Source organism: Mesoplodon bidens (assembly GCF_964165515.1).
Source record: "Mesoplodon bidens genome assembly, chromosome: 1".
In the NCBI taxonomy this organism is placed as follows: Eukaryota; Metazoa; Chordata; class Mammalia; order Artiodactyla; family Ziphiidae; genus Mesoplodon; species Mesoplodon bidens.
The window spans coordinates 119,469,002-119,493,726 of NC_138176.1; the positions used below are offsets into that span (position 1 = coordinate 119,469,002).

The window sequence follows — 24,725 nt, forward strand, 5'->3', positions numbered from 1 at the left end:
TTGTCTAGCTTATGTGACCAACATCACAAAGCTTTAAGGCAGAGAAGAAAAACACTTATAAAATTCTCTCCAAAGTAATCCTTTCTCAATAACTAATTACTGCTTAGCAACACAATATATGACCAAAGGAAAAGAATTCCAGAGTGAAATAAAAGGTTTTGTATAAAAAGGGGTTAAGTAAATCAGCAGAATCATACTTGGAAGTTCTGGGTACCTCTTGTTAGAAATATTGTGCTTTTATGGAAAAGACATTCCACTCAAGTTCTTCCAAATCTGACTAAAGAGGTTATGTAATCCCTCTGAGCCTTCATTTTCCCATTTGTACAAAAAGATAATAATAGCCATTCCATGGGATTGTTGTAAACATGGTACATGCCTGGAGCACAGTAAATGCTTAAATAAGTGTCAGCTGATTTTAATAATAATATTATTTATAGATGCTCAGTTCTTGATCAGTACTCAACCAGTGTTAATTATATCTCTCCAAAGACAATGGGAAGAATGAAATCTGTTTCAAATTTCTCCAAAATATGGAAGACCTAAAATGATATTATCGAAGTTCTCTTAGTCATTACGGGGAAAACAATCTCATTGTGTACACAGGGATGTTTGGAATGAACTGGAAATTTTAAGTGCAGTCCCGGATTCCAATGCTGTATTATCTGCAAAGACTGTACAAGCATCTCACTCTCCTGGAATCTTCCTGTGCATGAGCAACATGCTGGAAATTACATGCCCCATTAGCACCTTATTACAAGTGACGACTGTGTAATTCCTCTGAGGCCAGACTACAGGATGACAAGAAAGAGGGCATTCTAGGAGAGACGGCTGGTCACCCAAAGCCCACAGTGTCACAGGTGACCTTTAGTAAGAGATTCAAGGTCAGAGTCTCTCCGGACCCAGTCAGACTCTGCAGGCAGCCCTTTGGGTACCTGTGTCCTCCCCAGCACCAGACTCCTAATCAAACAAGTGTTGGGTACACTTAGTAATAGGCAGGGTCTCAAGTTAATCATAACTCAAATGATATTTCACACTTAACCTCTCTCTACAATTCAACGCAGTTTCAGAAAATTACAACAGAACTTCATAAATGCTCACGGCATATCATCTCACTGCAAAATTAACTGACTAAATAAGAGGTCACAATGCCAAAAAAGAAATGAGATAAAAAAACACAAGGCAAATAAGAAAATTACAAGGTCAAATAAACTGCCCAGCCAAAGTTGTTCTAGCAGGAAGATCACCTGGTGCCCATTTGCAAAGTTGGACTGGACTTCAAATTATTAGATAATTAACATATTACACTGAGAGCCTCCCACATTATTCTTAAAGTTAACAGTTAGCTGTTAACAAAAAAGCAAAGGTCACATTAATGAAGCACCTATGTCCCCAAAACTGTGTTAGGTGCATTACAAGTATAATCTTAATGTTGGGACCATTAACCTCCCAGTAAGATTAAAATGGATTATATTCGTTTCATCTCTTTTAAAAGCACCATAAATTATTTGCGGGGTATTTAAGAGTTTTAAAAATCACATTCTTTGATACATCCCTCTACGACTAGAAAAGTAAAATAAATAAGTGTGTATAAAATGTATTACTTGAATGAAGTTGGAAAGATGCTTCATTCATACATTTAAATACTTATCTACCTCAAAGAACCAGATTCTACACACACGTACAATCATGCACATACACGCTTGAGTGTTTTCCCAAAGCCACTAAACTGCAGCCTAAGAAGAATGGCTCTGTATAAACCTGGGACTTCTGATTTGCTGAGAAGAGGCTCCAAGTTTGGGGCCAGAGTTACACACCCTGGATAAGTGAAACTCATTGGAAATCCTCCTCCACCCTCCCCCACAAAGGACGCAGCAGCTCCCCTAAATCAATGTCAAAGTCCGGCATTTAAGACTACCAATTTGAAAGAGCACTAAATGAGCAGCCTGCCCAGCGCACTCCTCTATTAACCCACGGGAGGGGCACACGCACACGTCCCAAGTCGCAGGTGTGCAATGACAAGTCACGCTAATCTCCGCCTGCAAAATAACGTGCTCAGACCATCACCGTCACCGGAATGGTGCTCTCGCCAGAGGAGCACCCTTCTTGGCCAAGGTCTGAGGAGGTGGAGCCCGCTACCTGACTTTCTCCGTGGCTCCTCCCGTTCTCGGCCTTGAAGATGGACTTGGGCTTCCGGGACTTGAAGTTGCCCATGCTGGGTCGCAGCACGTCCAGCCTCGCGGGCGGCTCTACATGCTGCGGCGGCTCACGGGACGGTGCGGGCTCCTCTAGCGGAGCCCCGGCATCGGGATAATTTTCTTTATTGTCTTCATCTCTAGAACAGGAAAGACCCAATTTAGAAAGCACCCATTTTGTAGAAGGTGGACATGCTGGCAACAGGGAAGACCAGATCAACAGGCTTACTGGAAGGATGAACTAAGGTATCTACCATGATTATTTCTGTAATCTGGTCAGTTAATAAACAGTGACTGCTTTCAAATTGAAAACAAAAACAAAAAGAGTCTAATAATCCCCCCTGGGAAAGAGAGGCTGGCGATACTCACTGCTGCTCATTTACACGGTACCTAGCAAACTTTTTAGTGTAGACTGCTTCAGAAGTACTGAATGTCACTTTTTAGATCACGCCACATTCCCTTCCCATCTTTGCTAGTGGATACATACTTTCTGTAGTTGTAGCTTTGCACATACTATCATATTTGTTTTTCATTTTTCACTTCAAGATAGTTTCACATATGTCAGGTTTTTTTCTCACCAATAATAATGTGAGATATTCCAGTTAGCTACTGTCATTCCTACATTATAGATTAACACTCTAAACCCCAGAGATTAAATAAAGGGCTAATTCACCCAGACCTGGAGTGGTCAGGTGGGTCCCCAGTCTCTCATGCATGTGTCCTTGGTTCAAGGCATGATGCTTCCTCCTCACTGGCAAGTCTCTAACCATCTCCTTACAACTTTCAGATGCATTTAAAAGTCTAACTGGGGTCTATCTTAATAGAATACATACTACCGGATTAGAATTAAGACAAGAGCCAAGTTTTACCCAGCCAAGCCATCTATCTGAACAACCCTCTCAATGAAAAGCCAAAGATCCCAGTATCTGGGTCCTGAGGGTGTGGAACAGCTGGAGAAGACTGACCTGGCTGGAGTTACCTCCACAGACTCAGCACTGGGAGGGCAGTGTTCATTTTCACACATCAATCAAATTTAACACAACATCGCCCTGCCCCTTCCATTGCCTCAAAAATAGTGACATAATAACACTCTTATTTGAAGTCATTTGCCCCTCTTAAATCTAGATGCATTTTATTTTATTTTGCTAAGAATTCAGCAACTACCATAGCCAGATGGAGCATTCCCTTTATACGATCAATATGATTGTCCTTAACCCATTGGCAATCATTCAGTACTAGATCATGCAATTCTGTAGGACTGGCCACTTCCCCCAGGTGGTGTTTTTCCCTCCTGTGCCCTGACCAGCAGTACCCATAAAAGAGATTTTGGCAAGGTCAGCTAGCAAGCAATTCCTCATGGCTCAAGGATACACAAAGCCAATAGACAAGATCAGCAAAAGAAGGATTTCTATGTCGACTGCTCAGCAGGCCTTTTTACAAATAAAAGATTAAACTCACTAAGCTGATATCAGGAAGATGAGTTCCAGTTAGTCTCTGGGATAAGAACAAAGAAAACATTGGGCCAGGACGTCTGGAGCATGGCCGGGGTGCATGCAGTTGGACAAGATGTGGAAATAAAATTATGTGAAAGAGTTAAACTTAAGCTTCAGGACAAACTTAGTATCTGGTAAAGGAAAACCTAACAGGTGAAATAATTCTTCATGATAGTAACTGAAAACAAAAACAAAACAAACAATAAAACAATGTCAGTGGGCTTCCCTGGTGGCGCAGTGGTTGAGAGTCTGCCTGCTGATGCAGGGGACACGGGTTTGTGCCCCGGTCTGGGAAGATCCCACATGAAGCGGAGCGGCTGGGCCCGTGAGCCATGGCCGCTGAGCCTGCGCTCCACTATGGGAGAGGCCACAACAGTGAGAGGCCCGCGTACCGCAAAAACAAAACAAAACAAACAAAAAAACAATGTCAGTGACACTGGTTAATATTTTCCGTTAAGATCATCTATAATTAAAAAAAAAATTGTATGTCACTAATGGGTTTGGAAACCAATATCAAACCATGAGTTGGAACTACACTAGTTCATGTGAAATGCATGTCTTTCACTAGTGACAATACTGCTCATCCACACACCCTATGCTCCTGGGTGAGCAATGAAAGAAACAACAGTGATCTCTACCATAACCTAAATGTTCTTCATTCGAGGAGAATTCTAGAACACTCAAGCATAAAAATGATTTTTCAAATCTAAAATGACGCTTTTGATAGACTCCTTCCTAAAATAATACCTGAATTTTGTTTTATATATCATATTTTCAAGGTGCCCCAAAGGTATAAATGTCATCCTGGACTTGAAAAACGGGGCAAAAAGCATCTTTCTCTCATTACACAAATATAAAACCTAAATAGAAAAGTCATCTGTAGAAATACATTTCCAACCTATTACTGGTTCCTCAGGATTCCCAAAACAGAATATAGGTAATGTAATTTATGTCACCGCTTACTGGAATCAGTCATAACTGAGAATGAGCACTGTGTTCTGAAAAGAACAAGAGTCCAAAATATCTTCCTACTTGTTAGAAATGCAGCCGGAGCCACAACACCTCACCTCTGTGACCCTCATCCATAAGATGCCGGCATCTCTACGTGACAGAGGCAGTACAGTCTCTGTGAAATGCCTACCAAAGAAAGGTGGCTCAAGACCACAATCCAATAAATGGGGGCTACTCTCACTTGGGGCCTTGGGCGAGTGGTTATTTGCAAAGAAAAACTGAAGGTTATTTTTAGTCTTCCCAATACCTCCAGGATAAATTCCAAACTCCTGAGCAGGGTATATGAACCCTTTGTAATCAGGTCTTTGTTTATCTCTGGAACTTTATTTCATTTTTTTTTTTTTTTTTTTTTTTTTTTTTTTGCGGTACGTGGGCCTCTCACTGTTGTGGCCTCTCCCGCTGCGGAGCACAGGCTCCGGACGCGCAGGCCCAGCGGCCATGGCGCATGGGCTTAGTTGCTCCGCGGCATGTGGGATCTTCCCGGACTGGGGCATGAACCCGTGTCCCCTGCATCGGAAGGCGGACTCTCAACCACTGCGCCACCAGGGAAGCCCCTGGAACTTTATTTCTTACCACTCCTGGCATCCTCAGCTCTCAGGGTTCCTGCCATCCTGAACTGCCTGCTATACCTTCAAGGTAAATTATTTCTCTGCCCTCTGTTGGCTTGCCAGTAAGTTGCTCCCTCTGCTTGGTTTTTTTTTTTTTTTTTTTTCCTCTGCTTGGTTTTTTGGCTTTATTATATTCCACCAAAAAAAAGAGTCATGTGCCATGTGTAATTTTCTTCAGGAATCCATCCCAGAAACTTCCCTGGACTATTTGGTCATTCTAAGTGAGTCCTCTGTTTCCCGCTAGTAAAATAGCACTTAATGCGCTGTAGCATCATCATCTATATTCTTGCCTATCTCCTCCAGTGAACTGAATTCCTGGGAGCAGGGATTGGTTTGTCTTCCTCCATCCCGTATCTCCACTGGTTTCTGGCACACAAAAATGTATGAAACAAAGGCCTTCAACAAACGTCTGTTATCCAACAAGTGTCACACAGACCAGTGTCCAAATTCTGCCTCATAGCGGCTGTGTTATCTTGGATGAGCTATAATCCCTCTGAGCCTCAGTTTCTCCATCTAGGATGAGAAGGGAAACATCAGCTTCCTTTCAGTCGTTTCGATTAAATAATAAAATGCATGTGAAAGTGCTTGAGTGAAGCAAATGTAGAAGAAATGGTTAACGTGAAGGTTCTGCCATCATATCATGAACCCGGTGATGACCAAGATCACACTCCAGACACTCAATGCCACATTTGGTGAATAAATCTAGAAGCTCTTCCTTAAGGTCTATGATGGGAACAGATGTGCTAATCAATGTTGAATTCAATAGGCATTTACTGAGCATTCTCCATAGAAAAGGTACCGTCCTGAGTGCTAAGGGGGGTATACAAAAGTGGACAAGACAAAACTTCCTTCAACAGCTGATAATCTATTAGAAGAAACAGAACGTGAGAACAAAGTATTAGAATTCAAAGAAGAGACTTAAGATACCAGACCCAGATGGTTTCTATCCTTCATAATTAAGAACCAAGCAATGGTGAGTCCTACCTGAGACTAGAGCAGTCAGTCTGATCTTCATGCAGAGAGACTGTGTCTTCTTCACACCTGGAGAGAGGAGATAAAACCACATCAGATCCAACTGTCTGCTGCAGCAGAAGCAGCAACAGTCTAAAATTATCTGAAGATTAGCACAGAAACTAAAAAATGGAACAATCTTTACCACTCTCACTCAAACCAGCGTCAATTCCCCAGTGTCTGCCAGGTAATGAATGATACCAATATTGTCATATCATGTGAGCTTAAATGCTTAGAACCAGAGGTAACACTCCTTTTTCATCCACTACTCTGCATCACCTAAGCAAACAAGATCTTAGCAAGGATCTAAGTGTTCACAGCACTTGAGGGAACATGTGACACCAACACTGGTGGATTGTTGTTGGCTCAAAAGAGACTCCGCTACATGCCTCTTGGCATCTCTTCTGCCTCAAGGCAGTCCTAAACCACACCAGCTGCCCTTTGGCTCACTCCATTGGCCTCCAGACTTTCTTGACATCCTTCCTTTTCACAAAACTTCTGAAATAACCTTGTGAAAAATTCTTGGCTCTTCCATATTGGAAACTCTCCAGTGTTCCACACTGCCTAAGTGCCTCTGGAGGAGGACCATTCTCTCACTCTAGTGTATGAGTGAGCCTTCGTTCCTATTCTCAGCCCTTCCCACCCCACCTCACCCCACCCCACCCCACTCCAGCCTGGAATGCTTTTTTCCATCTTCAACTCCTACTCAGCCTTCACTGCTCCAGCCTCACAAGCTCTGTGAACTTTTCTTGCCAAGTTCACCCACGTGCCATGTTCCCATTTTAACCTTAGTACAGAATGGTTTACTCTTCATTCTGAGGTTTTAGCAACCAACTAGATCTTGCCTAGCACTCTTATGTAATTCCTTTGTACCTCTGAGATCTTTTAAATTAGTTGTTAATTCCATGAAAAGAAACAACCATCATTTCTTTTTCTAGATACACTGCCACAGTGCCTACAATGTTACCCCAGAGTAGACCCTCAATAAATGCTTGAATCAAATCATTAACTCGGGCCCCTCAGCAAGTCTGTTCCCTGGCATAATTGAACAAGCATTTATTGAGCACTCGCTGCCTTCCAAGTACTGCCTTAGGCATTGGAGCTGTGCTTCTCAAACTTTTTGGGACTCACGACTGACCAGTTGGTTTTCTATTTCCAACCCACTGTGGAGAGATAATTTGGTAAAAAGGTCGCAGGAATATCAAATTTCTATAAAAGTTATTAAAGGCATACTCCCTGTTTCTGTACTGTTCTTGTCTCAGACAAGTTACAGACAATTTGCGAACACTTTGAGCAGCACTACTGCTAAAGGACAGAAAGTTGAGAAAGACCTAGACCCTGCTCTGAAAGAGTCCCAGTGTACTGAGTGGACACAAATAAAGAAATGTCTGCATACGTAAATACAACCATAATACAGTATCTATACCACATGAGATCGTGTAAAACTGTAAAATATTCCTTACCAGCAATGGTGTATAACTTACCCACAAAACAAATTGACGGAAGCTTCAGTCCTCTTCCCTTACTATCCCTTTTAAATCATGATTTTGTAAGGAACTAAACAAAGTCCACCTACAGACTCTAACCCTCTTTACCTGCTGGCAGCTGGGGGAAAAAAAATGCATCGACTTAACAAAATGCTCTCCTTAACAAAATGAACTCAATTTCCTTGCTTTCCCCCCCTTTTTTTTTTGACTCTCAATAACCCACTTTGTCCATCTCATAGAAAACAACAATTAAATTCCTAAACGTTGTCTTGTTCTCCTCCATTAGAGGCATTTACTGTAATAGATCATCTGAGCTGTGTAACGAATAAAAATGTTTCCCAATAAAAACAACCTAGCTAAGTAGAAAAGCCAATGAAGAACAGAAATCTAGAATTGTTGCTTCCAAAGAACTAGGGTTCAAACAGAGTTTCAACCTTAGAGCTCAACAATACCTATTGTTTGGGAATTTGGCAAGAACTTTTTTTTCTCCCCCTCATTTGATTTATTATTTTTTCTTCCCAAAGTACAATTAGTTAAAAATAAGAAATTGGCACCAGAACATACAAAGTTGCAGATGCTTTCTGAAATATGAAGCCAGACCTAATTAGCTGATCCGATTTTAAGGACTACTGAACAACTCCAGTCATCACTCAAGAAAACACAATTCCTAGCTTGCAGACATGGTGATGAAATAGATCTCCTTATGGCTTCCGTGGCACACATATACAAGCTCTTTTAGTTCAATTTTCATTTGCTTTGATGAAGACCATCAAGCTCTACTCAATTAACATCTTTCTGATTGTTCTACTGATTCCTCGTCCAGGAGCCCCCCGCAAATGCACAATACTGGCCCAATTATAAAACTGGATTCCACACTGGGAACCTATATCCAAATATGCCTACTCCTGGAAAAAATATCAACTCAGATCAAGTGTCCAACTGGTCTTGGGCATGAGATTCTCTTCCTACATGTTATTCCAATAAAAGAATTCAAAGACCAACCCTTTAATGATGTTCTCTGTAAATTATCAAAACCAGGCATCTTCTAGTACAAACTTTTTCAAACTATAAATTGTGACCTATTAGGCGGTCCTGAAATTAGACAGCAGCTACCAGCATTTTATTGCTACTATTGGTAGAGAAACAGAATAGAAAATGTTAATATAGTGAGGGTTAAGTGTTATTTCACGAAACTTGTTTAAATAAACCATGTCTATACATTTGTGCTGGATTGCAACATAAAATGTGTTTATTGTTGTTCACAGTAAAAAAATGTGAAGACACATCTATTAAATGACTTCCTTTGAGGTTCTCATGAACTAGAGTCTAAGTTCCTAGAGTTCTTAATTTGTGGTTGCCCAGACAATACATGGATAATTTGTCCTTGCCATCATTTCTCTGTGAAATGCTCAGGGTTGTAACTTTTCTCTCTATTTGGACTTTTGCTTCCTCTATCAACCACAAACAAGAAAAAGTTAGATGGTACTTTATAGCTCACCTTCTCTTTCATATGATCTCAATTAAGCCTGACAGTGGTGTGAGGCAGGAACTACCTTCACATAGGGGCTAAGGAATTTCCCAGGATTCCGAGGCGTAAAGCAATGATGCCTGTGTCACTTCTGCTCCACCACACTAAGCCCACTGAACAGTCTCTTCAGTCTATGTTCCCAGGGGTTCACAAGAGAGAGAAAGACTTGTTTCTTAGAATAATGGTGCAGAAAGAAGTACCCATGAGAGGTTCTCTTTTTTGTCTTGGGGTAAATAAGAAGAGAGATCTCAGACTGGCGATTAGATAAAATGTAGTTGTACCCCGAAGGGGACTTCTATTCCCTGCAGTACCATGTCCCTTGAAGGCAAAGTTGCAGGGGTATAGCCTGCAATCCTGTGGGATTTCTCAAAGTGTGTCTGATTAAAATACAGGTTCCACTATATGCAATATCCTGGGATAAACCATAATGGAAAAGAATATGAAAAAGAATGTGTGTGTGTGTGTGTGTGTGTGTGTATATATATATAATTGAATCACTTTGCTGCACAGAAATTAACACAACATTGTAAATCAACTATACTTCAATTTTTAAAAATAAATTAATTTGGGCCTCCCTGGTGGCGCAGTGGTTGAGAGTCCGCCTGCCGATGCAGGGGATACGGGTTCGTGCCCCGGTCTGGGAGGATCCCATATGCCACGGAGCGGCTGGGCCCGTGAGCCATGGCCGCTGGGCCTGCGCATCCGGAGCCTGTGCTCCGCAACGGGAGAGGCCACAAGAGTGAGAGGCCCGCATACCGCAAAAAGAAAAAAAATAAAATAATAAAAAAAAAAATTAATTAATTTAAAAAATGGAAAAAAAATAGCAAGTTCCAGCCTCATCCCCACCCCCACTAGATCAACTCTCTGGGGGTGGAGCCCAGGAATGCGAGTTTTTAAATTAGACTGCCTTTCTCCCCACATAACTAGTGTGCTTCTAAACAGTTCAACACTGACCTAAAGGTTTAAAAACCCAGACTGGCAAGTGGGCTGGCTCCCATTTGGGAATAAAGCCTGGGAAGCTGGATTTTTCACAAGCCCCCATTCCCTTCCCCAGTTGATATTGATAATCAGTTGGTTTTGAGAATTACTGCTTTGCAATGATAACTAATTTGTTGCAGAATTCATTGCTGGGCAGGCTTCATTTCAAATAACGGGTTAGCCAGGGCAACAGAGGAAATGACCATGGAAAAATAACAGATGAAAGGGCGCTGCAGATACAGAAGGGAAGGCCAAGGCCATTCTGATCTCAGAAGAATTTGGGTAGCAAAAGAAATTGAATTGGTCCAGAGCTGCACAGACAGGGCCAGGCACGCGAGAAACTGAGAAAAGCATAAAATACGTCCTTGAGTTCCTCCCAATTCCCCTTCGCTTTGACCCTTATAAGACCCCCAGCTGGCCACGCAGAACCCTCTTAGGTTAGACTAGCTGATAACATAATTTATATTAAAGTATTGATGACAATTTGAATCCACCTCCCAGGGGCACAGACTTTTTAATTTCCATTTTAATAAGGGTCGCCACCAGAGTTCTTCATCCAAAAACAAAATCATCTCTAGGTAGAATTTCAGGCACTAAAAAAGATAAGTACATGTGGGTAGGAGGAAGTAGGAGTGGGGTGGGGATAGGAGAAAGGGGACGTTTTCTCGTATCTAAAACATATAAGAGAGGCAAGTGCCTCCTCTGTGCATGCTGAGACCAGACGTGAACATTTACTGATTACATGCTACTTCTTTGTCTCAGTGTAGTGCCTCCTGGTCCTGCTGACTTTAGGGTCATGCCCAGAGAACCACGGAAAACGGTTCATATTACTGAGGGGAGGAGAAGATACTACTATATTAGATGATGACTAGTTTTAAATGACCCTCGTCTGTACTGTTACACCTATGAAGATTTGGTATGCTTCAAATGTTCTCCTCAGATTTTTAGATTAGCCAGATGGCATTCCCATTGTCACTCAGTGCCTTTTAAAATAAATCATTGTCACTTCTGTGAAAACAACAACAGGATCTTATGCAATCAGAACTCCTTGGGGAGTGTCCAAAGACAAGGTACCAGACTTTCCCCAGCATTTAACTATAAAAACCATTTTTTAAAAAATTGTCCATGTGAAATCTAGAATTAAGTAACTCCATTTTGAAGCTGCTATGCCTATGGCTGACTTTGGGGATTCAGCCACACAGAGGTCCTGAGAATCAGGCCCAGGATGCATCTGGTGCTGTAAGCACAGCAAACGGAGGAAAGCAATACCTGTGCACCTGAACCAGGGAGTCACAGCCTCATCTTTGGCCTGCATACTTTGGCCTGCATCTCTCCCCACTCTTAGGCTTTTAGAAAAGCAAAGTTGTAGCACCGTTACCAAGCAATCTCATTAATGGGACACAGCAGGTCCCAATGAGTATTTTACATCGGATCTTCTAAAATCAACCCTGGGCCTTTTTTTAAAAAAATTAACTAAACTTAAGTGAGCCCAAAGCTCAACACTGAGAGAGCAGCATATCCAAACAGAGAAACAAAGGAATGTGAAAAACAGAGGGCCTGGGAAGTCCTGTAGCCCTCCATCACCAAGTCATTGTGACAGTGACTTGAAACTCACATAATTTATTTGCCTTTTAGGGAACTTTAGCAAATAACTCCCAAGTTACCGGGACTTCTGTATCAAACTTGCAGCGTTTTAAAATGTAGTTGAGTATACAACCTTATACCCCCTTTTTCCTGAAAAAATGTTTAGAGTGACTTCTATCATAAGGTCCCGGAAGTAAACATAATGAGTTAGCCTAGAGAAAGACTACTAAATAAAGTATAGATATTTCATACATATATGGATATATGTAAATTATATATCAGTTACATATAGTATTAGCATAATATACTACCTGTTAATTTTTAACATATACATATAACATAGTATTAGAAAAACATATTAAGGAAGGGATGACAAGAATTAAAACCACAAACTATAAATATCTAATAAAAAAATACCATGCATGCTGGCCTTGAGTAAAATATTCACTCCTTCATTCCATGTTTGAACGGTGTTAGTCGTCCCAATCGAAAGCTTTAACCATGAGACTAGATAATGCATTCCTCCTATAGCCAGATCTCTGAGGGCAGAAGACAAAATTGACAAAGGGCATGCAAGAAAAGTTTACTCTACTGTGCCTTAAAAGTCTGTACACAGCAGAGGGTGAGACTAAGTTTAGCCTATTTATCACATACTGGAATCCAACTCATTTCACATCCATCTCCTATTTGCCGTAAATGTACACAGCATGCTCCATGAAAACAGACACCAACGTTGGCAAAATACAACAAAGCTTCCCTACTGACATGTCAAAGAGATTTATTTTTTTTAAATCTGAACTCCAAGAACACATATTTTGGAGCACTGAGCTCCCGCAGGCCATCAGTTTGTTTTAATCACTCTCCCGTAGTTGCTAAAAGACTGATTTCAACCTGTAAAGATTTCTGGGCCCCATCAGTCCCCACGTCTCGCGGTCTTCACAACCCCAGATTACAGGAGACAATGCATCTAGTACCCAGAGCGGCTGGAAACGGTAGAGGATACCTTCCCGATAGTCGCTTCCTGAGAAAGGCATGCAAATCTTATTTTAGTGACAAGAATCACTTACTCTGTTACAGCGGTGCTGCTGAAGGAATTATCCTGAAGGCTGAAACAGAAACAAGAAAACATCAGCCAAGTCCGGCCGGGGAGCCGTCTCCCTGACTGCTCTCCGGGAGTTAGAGCACATACACAAACATGGCATTGCAAGGCAAGTCTCAGGGCTCCCCGGCACACTCGCTCTACCTTGGGCTGCTGTCTGCACATGCTCGTAACGACACCCCCAGCAGGGGCCCGGCCGCACGGGCGAACCACAAAGCCCGGCAGCCCGCGAGGCTGCGGGGACAGAGATGGGCGGGGCACGGCGGCGGGGCCGGGACCCCGGGACCCCCTCGAGGAGCACCTGGAGCGTGACCGCGCGACCCCAATCTCGCCAGCCGGGCGCCGCGTTTAATCCGGGCCTCCCGGTGCCCGCCACCCCCGGGAAAGCCTGACTGTTTCTGCCTAGGTGCTGAAATCCGCGGGCGACTTGCTTTCTTCCAGACGTCTCCTACCAGTTTTACAGAGCTACCTCCCTCTAGGGATGGAGGCTCGCAGAGATTCAGAGACCGTTCAGAAAAAGCTGGAAGGGAACGAGAAGGGGGAGGGAAACGTAGCTGCTGTTTTGGGGGTGTGGATGTGTGGGTGTGTGTTTATTGCCCAGGAAAAAGAAAAGCCTCTGAAAGAGGGCAGCTGCATCACACCAGATCTGTCTGCACTCTGTTATTTCAGTCCCGAAGAGGAAGCGCCCAGCCCCGGACTGCAGAGCTGTGAATGAGCCCACGCAGGGCGGGTGAAGAATTTGTTCCAGGCATTAGCTGGTGACTGGCGGGGACCATGCGCGAGATGGGGTTTCCTCTGCAGGAGCAGCCCGCCCGAGCTCCACTCCCAACCACCTTTACAAAAGATGAGAGAGCAAATGCACCCACGCTACTGCCTTTAAATAAAGGCAGCCTTGCTGGGGGAGCGGAAGGCTGTTAGCCCCTACTTGCTTCGTTCCCCTGGAGATGTTTGTCCTGCACTCTTTCCATTGTTAATTTCTGCTGCCCGTTGACCTTGATATGGAGTGAACAGTCACCTGGGAAAGATGCTTATTTTGAATTTCGAATTAAGAAGATTCCCCATTCCCTTCTTTTAATCTCTCCACTCCCAGAAGCAGCCGAGATGATTTTTGGTCAAAATTATATCCGACGGTGAGTTAAACGATAGCAAAAAATTTCATTTTCAGATTATCAGAAAAATTACTCAAAACTTGGTACTAAGGGGAAAGAGCGAGACCTTTCAGTGTCACGAGACATTTTTCACAGGTCCACCCAAGGACTGCTTAATTCTCTAAAAAAAATGGACTTGTGTTTGACATGCTATTCACTCTTAGTTAGATTCCTGACCCTGTGGAGTTACGTGTTAACATGGCACATTTTGTCCAATCTGTCCAGAGGAAAAGATAACCTCAGCATTGATGGTTTTATTGCATTGTGCAGCTTTCACCAATTTTGCATCTAACCTAACAATCTTATACCAACATTCTTTCTAAATGCCTGCAAATGTTCAGATCCTCAAAACGCTCTTGGAACCAAGAGCATCATCATCTTATAGATCCCCTCATAATCATCATCTTATAGATGCCCTCTTATGGATCCCCTTATTAAAGTTAACAGATCTCTGATATGTCCCTATATTTGTATCAGAGTCATATCTTTAACTTTCAAAGTTATACTTTGAAAAATCAAAATAGAGTTTTCAAAGAACAACAGATTTCCTTAAGGTCCTTTGCAGTTTTCCTTTCCTCTCTCTAAATATTTTTAAAAGTAGCTGAAAAAAAGCCTAATACAGGCATTCCATGGAAATATTGCAGGTTTGCTTCCAGACCACCACAATAAAGCAAATGTTGCAATAAAGCTCATCACACGAATTTTTCGGTTTCCCAGTATGTATAAAAGTTATGTTTACACTATACTGTAGTCTACTACGTGTGCAATAGCATTATGTCTGAAAAAACAATGTACATACCTTAATTAAAAAATACGTCATTCCTAAAAAATGCTAACCATCACCTGAGCTTTTAGCAGGTTGTAATCTTTTTGCTGGTGGGGGGGAGGGTCTTGCCCCAATGTTGATGGCTGCTGACTGGTCAGGTTGCTGAAGGGTGGGAGGCTGTGGTCATTTCTTAAAATAAGACAAGGAAGTCTGCCACGTCAACTTAAGCTTCCATTCACGAATGATTTCTCTGGAGCATGCAATGCTGTTTGATAGCATTTTCCCCACAACAAAACTTCAAATTGGAGTCAGTCCTCTCAAACCCTGCCACTGTTTTCTCAACCAAGTGTGTGTAGTATTCTAAATCTTTTGCTGCCACTTCAATAATCTTCACAGCATCTTTACCAGGAGTAGATTACATCTCAAGAAACCACTGTCTTTATTAACCATAAGAAGCAACTCTTTCGTTAATCATGAGATTGCAGCAGTTCAGTCACATCTTCAGGCTCACTTCTAATTCTAGTTCTCTTGCTATTTCCACCATATTTTCAGTTACTGCCTCACCTGAAGTCTTGAACCCCTCAAAGTCATCCGTGAAGGTTGGAATCAACTTCATCCAACCTGCTGTTAATGTTGATATTTTGACCTCTTCCCATGAATCACCAATGTTCTTAATGGCATCTAGAATGGTGAATCCTTTCCAGAAGGTTTTCAACTTACTTCGCCCAGATCCATCAGAGGAATCACAACCTAGGGCAGCTACAGCCTTACAAGATCTATTTCTTAGACAACAAGGCTTGAAAGTCTAAAGTACTCCTAGATTCATGGGCTGCAGAATGGATGCTGTGTTTTAATTTCCTACAGGAACATCTCCTTTGCATTCACAGCTTGGCTGTTCGGCACAAGAGGCCTATAGCTTTCACATGTCCTCCTCACTGAGCTTAATCATTTCTAGCTTTTGATGCTAGTGAGAGATGTGCAATTCTTCCTTTCACTTGAACACTTGGAGGCAATTGTAGAGTTATTAGCTGGACTACTTTCAATAATGTCGTGTCTCAGGGAATAGGGAGACCCAAGGAAAGGGAGAGAGACAGGGAATGGCCAATTGGTGGAGCAGTCAGAACACACAGAACATTTATCAATTAAGTTCATCATCTTCTACGGGCACAATTCGTGGTGCCCCAAAACAAATACAACAGTAACATCAAAGAGCACTAATCACGGATCACCTTAACAAATATAATAATAATGAAAAAGTTTGCTATATTGTGAGAACTATCAAAATGTGACACAGAGTCACAAGATGAACAAATGCTGTTAGAAAAATGGTGCCAAAAAACTTACTTGACACAGGGTTGCCACAAACCTTCAATTTGTTAAAAAAAAATGAGTGTCTGGGCTTCCCTGGTGGCACAGTGGTTGAGAGTCCGCCTGCCGATGCAGGGGGCGTGGGTTCGTGCCCCGGTCCGGGAAGATCCCACATGCCACGGAGCGGCCGGGCCGTGAGCCATGGCCGCTGAGCCTGTGCGTCCGGACCGCAACGGGAGAGGCCACAACAGTGAGAGGCCCATGTACCGCAAATAAACAAAACAAAACAAAACAAAAAAACGCAGTGTCTGCAAAGAGCAATAAAGGGAAGCACAATAAAATGAGGTATGTCTATATGGTCTCAGATTTGAACTCTATGGACTGAAATAACTTTAGAAGTATTCAGCCCTTGAATGATTTAATATATAGTGTGAATACATTCCTAAGCCACCTACTGCCTCATACGAGGTATGTTCAGGAGTGTCAGACGTGGCCTCTTCACTATGTATATGTACACATTATTTAAAAATCACAAAATGAGGTTTATTCATTCTGTTTTATTGAGACTAAAAAAGGTAAGTTTATATTCAGCATTCTTGGCTCTAAAAATTCAAAGGTTGCCAGTTTTCAGAAACCTCTTTTACTCATTGTCTATGGTGCTGATTCCAAATGTTCTAATGCAAAGAAAGATCATACTTTTCTCATTTAAGTATTCCTAGTGATCTATTTGGAATGGAAAAATATAATGCTCTCAACTTTGAAACAGGACTTGGACAAGTATATGAAGCAATGTGGGCCCTTCAAAAATAACATGAAATAACAACTGTATAAAATAAGTGCAGGTATTCAATAATGTCTACGGATAAGAAATAAGGATTTTCAGTGGCTCCATGAATAGTATGAACTATAATTAGCTTTTAGGTAGTATTCTCATTCAATGAAACAATTTTTTGACATAGTTGATTATGGTTAAAAAAAACACAAAAATGTCCCAGAAAATAAAAATACTTGTTTTTCACGGGAGGTAGAAAACTCAACCATTTTAATTCTTATTTTTAACCAATTCTTCTAACATTATTTGTTTTCATTTTAAATCAGGTTTAAAGTTTAAAGCATCTGGGGCTTTGTTTTGTTCTGATAGCTTTGTTTTGTTCTGATATTTTGTATTATTCAACTTGGAATAAGAAAATACTGGTGAATAATCATACAACATCCAGTTATTTTGGAGACACTAATTGACTAAATAGTAGTTCAAGATGAGTTTAAAAAGAGAAGCAGAAAACCTACAGTCCTGGAGTTCTAGAAGTAAGTTGTAGACCAGTGTTTCCCAAAGTGTCCTCAGTGGAATTCTAGTCTCCCAGATGGTCTAAGAAAAGAAAAGAAAAAAAGAGAGTTACATGATCAGAAATAAGTTTTTGAAAGGATGTATAACTTCACAATGCATATTAGGCAGTATTTTGTTTTTCAACCAACATTTCTCAAACTCAATGAAGAACAAACAGCTTTTTGTTCAGTGTTATCTATTAACATCATGTTGAACTGGGAATTTTGAGGAAAAAGTTCCAGAGTGTATCAGGGAAAAAAAATGCAAAACAGATTAACTGGTATACTTATTAATTGAACAAATGATGCCACATGGTTGTCACTATTCCATAGCTATGAACAAGCCAGACACTGTCCCTGTCATCATGATGTTTTTAGAGTAATTATGAATGTATGTATACACATATAATATATAGTATATATTTTATGTACAACCCTATTTTATACAATATAAGTAGAATAAGGGGGAAATAAAGATGCTAGATTTGAATATGGTTAATTCACTTAAATGTTAAAAGTTTCAATGTTTTACTTTTTCTATCAGTACTCTTAAAATCAACATCTGAATTTCAGACTTAATAGTCTTTATTATAATTGAAGATAAATTAATTCTAATGTATGGACTTGGCTATATGCAAAATATACAGCAATAATATAGTGGTCAAGAAAGAAATGTCTAGAGTTGCCAGGGTTCAAGACCCACTAGTTACTAGTAGTTTGAACTTGGACAACCACTCCATGCCTCAGTTTTCTCAACTGTAAAATTGGAGGTAATAATGACTTATCTCATGGATTTTAATGGAGACTAAATGGTGTAACTGAAAATGACAGAAAAAAGTCAATAAATGTTCTCATCACTATAATTTTTATTATTATTACAATAAATAAGAACATATAAACAAAGTTTGGAACAGGATGAACAAACTGCTGTGCTTGGGTAGTAGGTTTAAAAGATGATATTTTCTTTCTATTTCTCATAATGGCACAGTATTTATATAGGGTTTTGGGTTTTTTTAAGAACAATAAAAATGAAAACTTTACTAAATGTAGATGGGCTGCTCTTAAAAATGAAATGAGCTCCATCCAGACTGGCTCTGTGCTCACTTTACAGTTCTTTGATGTAAAATACCCACACATCCCTGGAAGAACATTCTATTCTGAGAAATCACCTTCTGCAAGCTCCTGCGGCAAGCAGCCAGCATCCTAACAATGCCAGGAAGTCAGCAGAGGCCTGCTCCACTGGTAGGCACACAGCGACTTGTAGCTTCCTGCCCGCGCCCTTGGGAGTGAGCAGGCTTCCCTGTGCAAAGAGAGAACTCTTGCCTGAAAAGATAATGTTCCGTAAAGGAAACTCTCCCTAATTCTCTGTCCTCTTGTCCTTTCCCTCTCCAGCGCCAATACCTGATGTGGCAACCAAAGAGGCTTCATTATCTGAGTGATCGACCTCTCTGAGCTCCCGAAGATTCAAAGATGTCCAGTGAGGCAAAGTTGAGATACCAAAAATATAAACCAATGGAGGACTGGTTATGATATTGGTTTCCATTCAAACATCCCCCCACCCTCCAATTAATTCTAGTGTACAGCAAGTCCACCTCTGTGTGACAATCTCTCTCTGATTCATCTGACAACAAAATGCAGATATATAAATGGATTGCTAATCAAAGTTTTAATTTGTGTAAAAGATTCAGGATTCCATGAAGTCAGTGGGAGTGATGGTGGAGACTGGTTTGAATCACATTCAAAACCAGTGATAAACGAGGTTTTGGCATTAACAAGAATAAAAAATTGACAAGGATGGTGACATGTCAATACCGAAGGGAATGAGTTAAATATCAAAGGATTAAGAGTGGTTCTTGGAAAAATGTATAAAGCCCTTAATTAATTTTGTAAATGTTACCTTTTTATAATTATGGAGTACATGTCAAATGTCAAGTGAAGGTGATCATTCTGAGCTATTAAAATTTTTACAGAAAAATTGTATATAAATCCCCTCCAATGGGCATAATTTATTCTTCATTGTTTCTAAGAATTAGCTCACTATGACAATTATATCCATAATGGAAAGTAAGAACATTTTTATAACATATTTGCTGTTTACCATGACCTACCAGGCCCTATGCACCCTGGCCCTGAGACAACTCTGAACTTCCCTCCAATCATATTGGCCTCCCTGCTCTTATTACAATAGGTGAACTTGATCCTTCCCTAGGCCCTTTGCACTTGCTATTCCCTTTGCTGGGAACACCACCCCCAGATCTGCTCAAATGTGTTCCTTGAGGAATATGTCCCTGACCACACTCCCTAAATTAGCAGCTCCCATCACTTTATTCTGTCTTATTTTCTTCATAAGACCTGACGTTTAATAACTGTTCGTCTATTTGTGTTATAATTGCCTCCCCCACTAGAATGGGAGCTCTTTGAAGACAAAGATTTGTGGGTCTTATTCACTACTGTACCCCCAGGGCTGAAAATGGTGTCTACCATGGTAGCTACCCGGTAAATGCTTGTGAAATGAAATGAGTGAATATTCACTTCCACTTTTTTGTTTTCAAGGTAAAGCTCTATTCACCCCTTATTTTTTCTATTTACTTTGAAATGTTAGCTCCTGTTTTAAGTGACTCACCTTAAGTGGGCTTTTTCCAAGACAAGTTAACTTCGGGTAATGAGGCTTTCCTGTTTCAGACCTTTCTTCCTTGGCTTTTCAGGGATAACAAACAGATTTCATGCTGTTATGCCAACACAGTTGATGGTACCAGTTGCCCAGAACATTGTTTGTTCCTGAGGTGTGGTCCCAGTCTAGCCAGAAAGACAATAGGGGATCGATCAATCACCAGTGTTTGCTATGGGACAAGATGGGGGCATGGTAGTAGAATTATTGATTCAGAATGCCTTATTAAAACAAAAATTTTCTTGGGAAGAAACACATTTCATTATTAACACCTTAGCTTGAATTAATTTTCAGATGATCAAATACATCCTTCCTATTGATGGGATTCTTAAGAACCTCAGGAGTTAACTGGTCTAATTCTTTTTTAATATCTAAACTTGTACCAGGACAATCCCCCAACTGCTGCTTGAAACCTTCAGGAACAAGAAATTTACACTCCACAAGCTCCTTTATTGGACTCCTCTAATTCTTGAAAAAACTTTCTTTCCACTTGAGCCCTCCCCCGCCTCTTGTTACTTTCAACCCTGAATGAACACCCCTAAAAATGAATCTACTCCATCTTCTGGTCTCCTGGCCAAATCTTCCCCATTCCTTCAGTACATTTTCACATGGTGTGATTTAGAATCCCTTCAGCATCTTTCTGGGTTGTGTAGCACTGGATAAACTGTGAAAATGTCCTCTTAAAGTGCACCTACTACCCTGAACATGTTATTACTCCAGGCATGGTTTGTTCAGTGAAGACTGAAATGGGATTTGCGCCTCCTCCTTTTAACATTATACTCTTTAGATGTGGCCCAAGATAACTGTGCGTGGTTCTGGTGGTTACATCACCCCATGGACCCAGATTGTTGGAGTCAGCTGCTACTCCAGATCCACATCTGTGCCTTCCAAAAGAGAGCAACTGGTGTGCGGAACCCAAGTCCCAGCTTTGCATACGTTCCTGTGAAATTCTATGTTGTTTCGTCTGACATTGCATACAATCAAATCCAACCTTTCACATCTTTTTAGAATATATATTTTTAGCAAAAGTTACGTTGGCTCTCTTTTCCAGTGTCATGGAATCAGTATGTTGTAGATACACCCCTCCCAAAAACTGAAGCATACAATAAATATATTTTTAGTTAATTTGCAATTTTTTCATTTATATAAATCAGGAGAAATGTATTAAATAATTATTTAACATAGTAAAACTTAGAATATTTGAAGTTATGTTACTTTATGGACAGAGTAGGGTAGGTGGGCAGAGAAGAAATGAGAATAAGGGCTTGAGCCCAATATTTGGGGTGCTACTAGGGTAAGAGACAGCAGAGTAGGGGCCCCACGGTTACCAGGTAGCAGCCTGAAGTGGTAAACTGATTCAAGGTAGGAGGGGCAGTTCCACCCTCTTCAGCACCCTCTTCCTCCCAGCAGAGTGGTATAGCTGTTAGTTGTAAAGCAATTATACTCCAATAAAGATGTTTTAAAAAATTTAGAAATTTTAAAAAGTAAATAAAATTAAAGAAAATTTTTTTAAAAAGTGGTATAGCTGAAGCTCTAGTCAGACACAGATAGCAATTTCATGAGTCATCCCGTTGAAGAAGGACAGCCCCACACTTCCATGGGTACCCATAAGCAGAACACATCTCAGCTACCTGGGGCCCACTCAGTGAAACCTCCTTTGTTCTAGGAAGGGGAAAGTGTATTTTTCTCCACGTAATTCTTCCTACACTTTCCAAGAGAAATTTCTAAGTTTTTCTTTCTCCTCCCACAGTTCCATTTAACTACTCTGCTTTTCAGTCTCAGTAGCATCCCCTTTCTTTGTACATGTTCTCTGAGCTTTGGTCCATATAAATCTGCTCACATTTCCACTGGTAATCTCCTTATATAAATGCCAGTGCTTACAACACAATATTCTGTGTCTCTTTAAAATTCTCAACCTAGGTTGTTCTGATTATCTATTGTTTTAATGGCTTTTTAAAAAAATTTATTTTTGCTCATGATTTTGAGGGTCAGAAATTCCAAAAGAGTTCAGCTGGGCAGTTCTGATCCATGTGGTGTCAGCTGGGGCAGGTGGGATGGGAGGATCACGTTCCAAGCTGGCTCCTTCACTCCAATAGCCAACAGATCTATGTTCCCAGCCTTTGTCTCCACATGGCATCTCTTCGTTAAGGGCCTCTCCATGTGCCTTGAACTTCCCACAGCACAGCAGTCTCAGGGTCATCTATCTTTTTACATGGTGGCTGACCTCCAAGAGACCAGGGTAGAAGGTGCCAGTCCACTGAAAGGCTTACCCTGGACTGGTATAACATCACTTCCACCATACTCTATCACTCAAAGCAGATATGAGTCAGCTCACTTTCAAGGGCAGGATAATAGACCCACCTCCTAATGAGAGGAGTGTCAAAGAATGTGTATCCATTTTTAATCTGCCACAGACATTTACATTGATTATTAGTTTCCTCATCCTTAGACTCATGACAGTAGATAGTTATACTTCTCACTTCAATGGACCATTAATCTATAATTTGGGGGGATATATCACATATATATGATATGGGGTATGATATAATTATTAATTAAGAAGAGAGACAAGATTTCTGATATTCCCAAGGAACAAAATGTCTGGCTACTTAATTTAGCTAATTCAAGCAACAGTCCTCACAGTGTTGTTTCAACACCCTGGCATGTTGCAACTTGCAAGTCATTTGTCAAATATTGACAGTTGTGAATAACTGAATTTCTAAATAATAAATTAGAGCCGATCCACGCTTTTTTCTCTAACGGCATCACTCTCTCCCACGCATTCCCAGCTGCATTCTTTGGTAGAGATTAAGGGGTGGAGTTGTTGCAGCTCTTCCACTGGGAACTGCTCATAACCCTGGCACACGATGGGAAAATTCCACACCCCAGCCATCACGCATCCTGCATGGCTTAGAGGAAAAAAAAAAAAGATTAAGAACTCCCAGCTTAGAGCATGTTGCTAATGAAGCCAGTATTAGCTAGCTAGATAAAAGCTGGGTAAAATCCAAACATGAAGCAATTTTGAATTTTCTTTTGCTCGGTAGCAACAAAGAAAAACCTTCTAGTCATATACTCCCTTGTCTCTTTGGCCTTTACTCTCCTTCTCCCAGCACTTTCCCCAGTGGGCTCACAAATGTAGGCTAGTGAAACTTAATAAAATGTACCAGCTACCAATCATACTGGAAAAAAAATAACTCAAAAGTCATACATTGCTAAGATTGGGCAGGAATACTGTTTGCTAATACTAAAAACAGCAGATATTTATAGTTCCAAAAGCATAATGTCTCACTCTACAACTATTTCTAATTACTAAGGACATACTGTTATAAAATAAAATTTGCCCTTATCACCTCCTTGAGACAAGGGTTTAGCTCCACCTTCCATGGACCTTGTGAGCTGCCTGTCATTTGCAAGTGGTTTACATACATCCAGAGAGAATGCATTCCCTTGGGCCCTGGAGAAGTCAGGGCTGCTCTGTATCTATATTTGGTATCAATACCTCAGTACAGGATTCAACTCAGATCACTGCTGGGTGTGTTGTCACTGGACTGGACTTTGCACAGAAACCACCTAACTTCTTAATGGTCCTCAAGAAATCATTAAAAATTCATGTGTGATACTGTGCCTCTCAGCTACAACAGTAAATATCAAATCCTGGAACAAGAGGATATGAATTACTACCACAAAACTGACCAGAAATGGTCAATCTAGTGAGCAAAAATAGAATATCTAGAATTAACTTACAAAGATATAAATGTTAAAAGGCTTATCACTGGGGCTTCCCTGGTGGCGCAGTGGTTGAGAGTCCACCTGCCGATGCAGGGGACACGGGTTCATGCCCCGGTCTGGGGAGATCCCACATGCCGCAGAGCGGCTGGGCCCGTGAGCCATGGCCACTGAGCCTGCGCGTCCGGAGCCTGTGCTCCGCGACGGGAGAGGCCACAACAGTGGGAGGCCCACGTACCGCAAAAAAAATAAATAAATAAAATAAAAATAAATTTGTGCACCCAAATGACCAAGTATCTGCTATTTCTCAAGTTTACTATTTTATATGCAAAGTTACCAAACCTATCAATCTCACATATTCTCAGACTGGAATAACAGAGCCAACTTGCCATATTAATACCAATACCAATACTTATTATTATTCATGTATGCGTACCACCTACGGTATAATCTCCTTATAATTGTTACATATACTCAGACCTGATGATCATCATCTAAGAAGATGTATTCTTTCTTATAGCTGGCAGTACATTTAGGGCTAGATTCTGTGCACTAACACATCTACTCCCACACAAAGGCAACAGGACAGAAAACAACTGGGACAAGAAGAGAAAGGTGTGAAGAAAATTATCACGAACCCAGAAAGAATTGGCAAACTAAATGCCATTGGTCATATAGTGTGGTCACAAAAGACAGAAAAGGAGAGGAAAACTGCATCTCACTTAATGTTCCAACAGTTGTCCTTTTCAAATCTAGTTCCATTTTCAGTCTTTCTCAACCCATTCAGTAAATCAG

General features: G+C 41.0%; 1 protein-coding gene across 3 annotated transcripts in view; it reads right to left on the minus strand.

The window, feature by feature from the left end:
* FAM13C (family with sequence similarity 13 member C) overlaps nucleotides 1-13,435 on the minus strand; it is a 137,696-nt gene extending 124,261 nt beyond the window's left edge. For 2 of the 3 annotated variants that reach the window (XM_081252265.1, XM_081252264.1), the window contains exons 1-3: nucleotides 12,960-13,126; nucleotides 6,289-6,345; nucleotides 2,137-2,332 (exon numbers count right to left, since the gene is read on the minus strand). In XM_081252265.1, coding sequence (XP_081108391.1) covers nucleotides 2,137-2,332; nucleotides 6,289-6,345; nucleotides 12,960-13,021 — 315 coding nt within the window. In that variant the 5' untranslated portion in view covers nucleotides 13,022-13,126. The other variant, XM_081252266.1, reaches the window with a different exon arrangement.
* Between the last annotated feature and the right edge of the window lie 11,290 nt (nucleotides 13,436-24,725).